The sequence below is a fragment of the Montipora foliosa genome, chromosome 1 (assembly GCF_036669935.1).
Source record: "Montipora foliosa isolate CH-2021 chromosome 1, ASM3666993v2, whole genome shotgun sequence".
Lineage (NCBI taxonomy): Eukaryota > Metazoa > Cnidaria > Anthozoa > Scleractinia > Acroporidae > Montipora > Montipora foliosa.
Genome location: NC_090869.1, coordinates 10354601 through 10357100, shown reverse-complemented (window position 1 = coordinate 10357100; position 2500 = coordinate 10354601). Strand labels below are relative to the sequence as shown.

Genomic DNA, 2500 nt, shown 5'->3' with positions numbered 1-2500 from the left:
TAAAAAACTACCATTATATCTTTGATAGGACATTCCCTATTAGCATGGCTGAAAGTGCAAGTGGCATTTTTGTTCAGTTAATTTGCTCTTTAGTTAGCTTCCTTCCGCCACTAGTAAAGTGAGGTGACCATTTGAACTGTAACAATCCATAATTATTAGAATTGCATCAGTAAAATTGTGCACATTTAAACATTTAATAAAATGATGCCATTACGTTTTTCCGTAACTGGCATGACTTTCCTTTCCATGTTAAGTTAATTAAGACATGCAAGGGTGTTCTATTTTAACTTTTTAAAGTTACTTTACTCCAAGTACAACCGTTGATAAGAAGCCTCTAGTTGAAATGATAACAAAGTTACGTAATTTCATTGATTGAACCAATCATATTGGTTATATAAATGCCCTTTAGGGAAGATTACATGACATTGTTATGACTGCCTTTACGAAACAGTATGTGTCATTTCAAAGGAAATATTATCGACTTTCAACAGCCTCTTTTTTACTTTGGGCAGCATGTAGTCCGTAGTATTGCTGTTACAAATAAATAGGCTAATCCAGTAAATGTGTTTTTAAAGTACTTTGTTCCAAGATTTCACTTTTTTACCCTTGACTACGAAGTCAGTCCATGTCTTGGAGTAGCAAAACATCTGCTGATGTCCTTGGAAATAGTACTGGTGATTTCTATTAAGGGAAACACCACCTTTCACTAATTTGCAAATTCCCTTTCTTATGAGTGCAGCTTTTAGTGCTTCTTCTTCTTAGAGTACAATGAGCTTAACTTCAATTAGCCCATCTGGAGTAGATTCCAGAGGGTCATGGACTAAACCATCTGGACTTGCTCGCAAAAAGCCATGGATTGCACTTACAATGAATCCACTTTTTTCACAGTTACTTGACGATCATCTCCCTGCATTTCAGCGATTTATTCACTGATAATCGCTGGCTCTTTGTCAAGACCTTCCTTCATAAAAGAAGTCTGGAATGGTTGATTATAATGTAATATCTCTTGTAGGGCTATAACTGGAGAAGTTGATTCTTTCATTCTTGCAACTCGTTTATATTTTGATGCTGTATCTCAGACTTTCTTGCTTCATTCCATTGTAAGTTACTTCAATGTTCTTTTAATGATTTGTCTCTAGTTTCTTTTTCAATCAACTTAATTGTCATCGTCCACAGCCAATTTTCTTTTAATTCTAGAGCAACGCTCTTTCAGTTCCTGCAAACTAATGGGGTGGATCTTTGGTGGCGAAATTATGGATTCAGTTTCACTAGAACATTTACAGTAGCCATGGTCATGCCTCGCGTCTTCAAGCTGTTCCTGTGTGCTTTTTCTTGGTAGAATGAGTAACAATCCAATCTCTTGTCCTTTAGTTGCAAGGTTCTGTTGTTACTGTATTATATTATATATGCTAATTCTTTAACCAAGAACTCGAACTTGAGAAAATCACTGATGATCAGTCAAAACGTCGTTCCTTTCTAGCGTTAGTTCTTAACATTTGTTTCTCTGCTTTTGTTTACAGGCTGAATCGGATGCTGGATGCAAAAACAATGAGGAAAGATTCCAATAGTTTACTTATGTTTACCAACTACAAACAGACCGGTGGGTCTAATCTGCAGGTCGCAGGTCGCGGATCGCGGGTCGCGGGTTGCAGGTCATTGTTTCACCAATACAGAAAGTATTCTAAACATTCATAAAAGCTAACCTTAGGCCTAAAAACTTTCGTTTAGGCCTAATTAGGCCCAAGGTTAGCTTTTAAGAATGTTTAGGATACATTCTGTATTGGTGAAACAATAACCTGCGACCTGCGACCTGCAAATTAGACTCGCCGCAAAACGACAAGCTATACAATATATGGGTTCGGTTATTACATTGACAGATTTTCTGACAGTCGATATCGATATCGGCAAATAGTGAGAAGCTGAGGCTAAAAAGATGTGCAAAGTAATGATAAGAATTATTACACAAGAACGAGTACTAATGACCAGATTTGTCAGCTCAAGCAAATTGTGGCACACCAACAGTGTTTATTCTCTTTTCAGGTATAAACAGTTTCATAGCTTAAGTCTACACTAAGCGGTAAGCACTTCTTACGTGCTTACTAAACTATAAATGCAACAAAAACTTTCACTCCTATCTTAGCTGGCTTGACTTAGCTTGTGGACAATCAAACCCAAACTTTTAACTAGCTTCTAAGAAAGTACACGTCACTGATGCTCCCTTACGCTAATTCTACTCGTTTCACTCTACTTGATCACGACTCACAACGCATGCTCAGATGCCTCGCAACCGACAAGCTAGGCGAGCTAGGTTAGACGAGCTAGGTCTGGATACCATTTGGCAGCCACCTTGGGATGAAATATGGATAGGTCAGGTCACCGTCCTCCTTTCGTTGCTGATTCTTCTCTTGCATTTCAGGCTGAACAACATTCATGAGGTGACCGAAGTAACGGTTGAGGAGTTTGACGGCTCTGGTCTCCTTAAGGTTGTTGCCGTAGTCAA

The 2500-nt window shown here is 38.3% G+C and overlaps 1 protein-coding gene and 1 pseudogene across 1 annotated transcript in view; one reads left to right on the top strand and one right to left on the bottom strand.

Moving 5' to 3' along the window:
• LOC138009592 (uncharacterized) overlaps positions 1 to 122 on the top strand; it is an 879-nt pseudogene extending 757 nt beyond the window's left edge.
• Positions 123 to 2005: 1883 nt separating this feature from the next.
• The window catches only part of LOC137977498 (allene oxide synthase-lipoxygenase protein-like), a 22124-nt gene continuing 21629 nt past the window's right edge, over positions 2006 to 2500 (bottom strand). The window contains exon 14 of the mRNA XM_068824770.1: positions 2006 to 2500. This exon is cut by the window's right edge and continues 52 nt beyond it. Within this exon, the coding sequence (XP_068680871.1) occupies positions 2319 to 2500 (182 nt within the window). The 3' untranslated portion in view covers positions 2006 to 2318.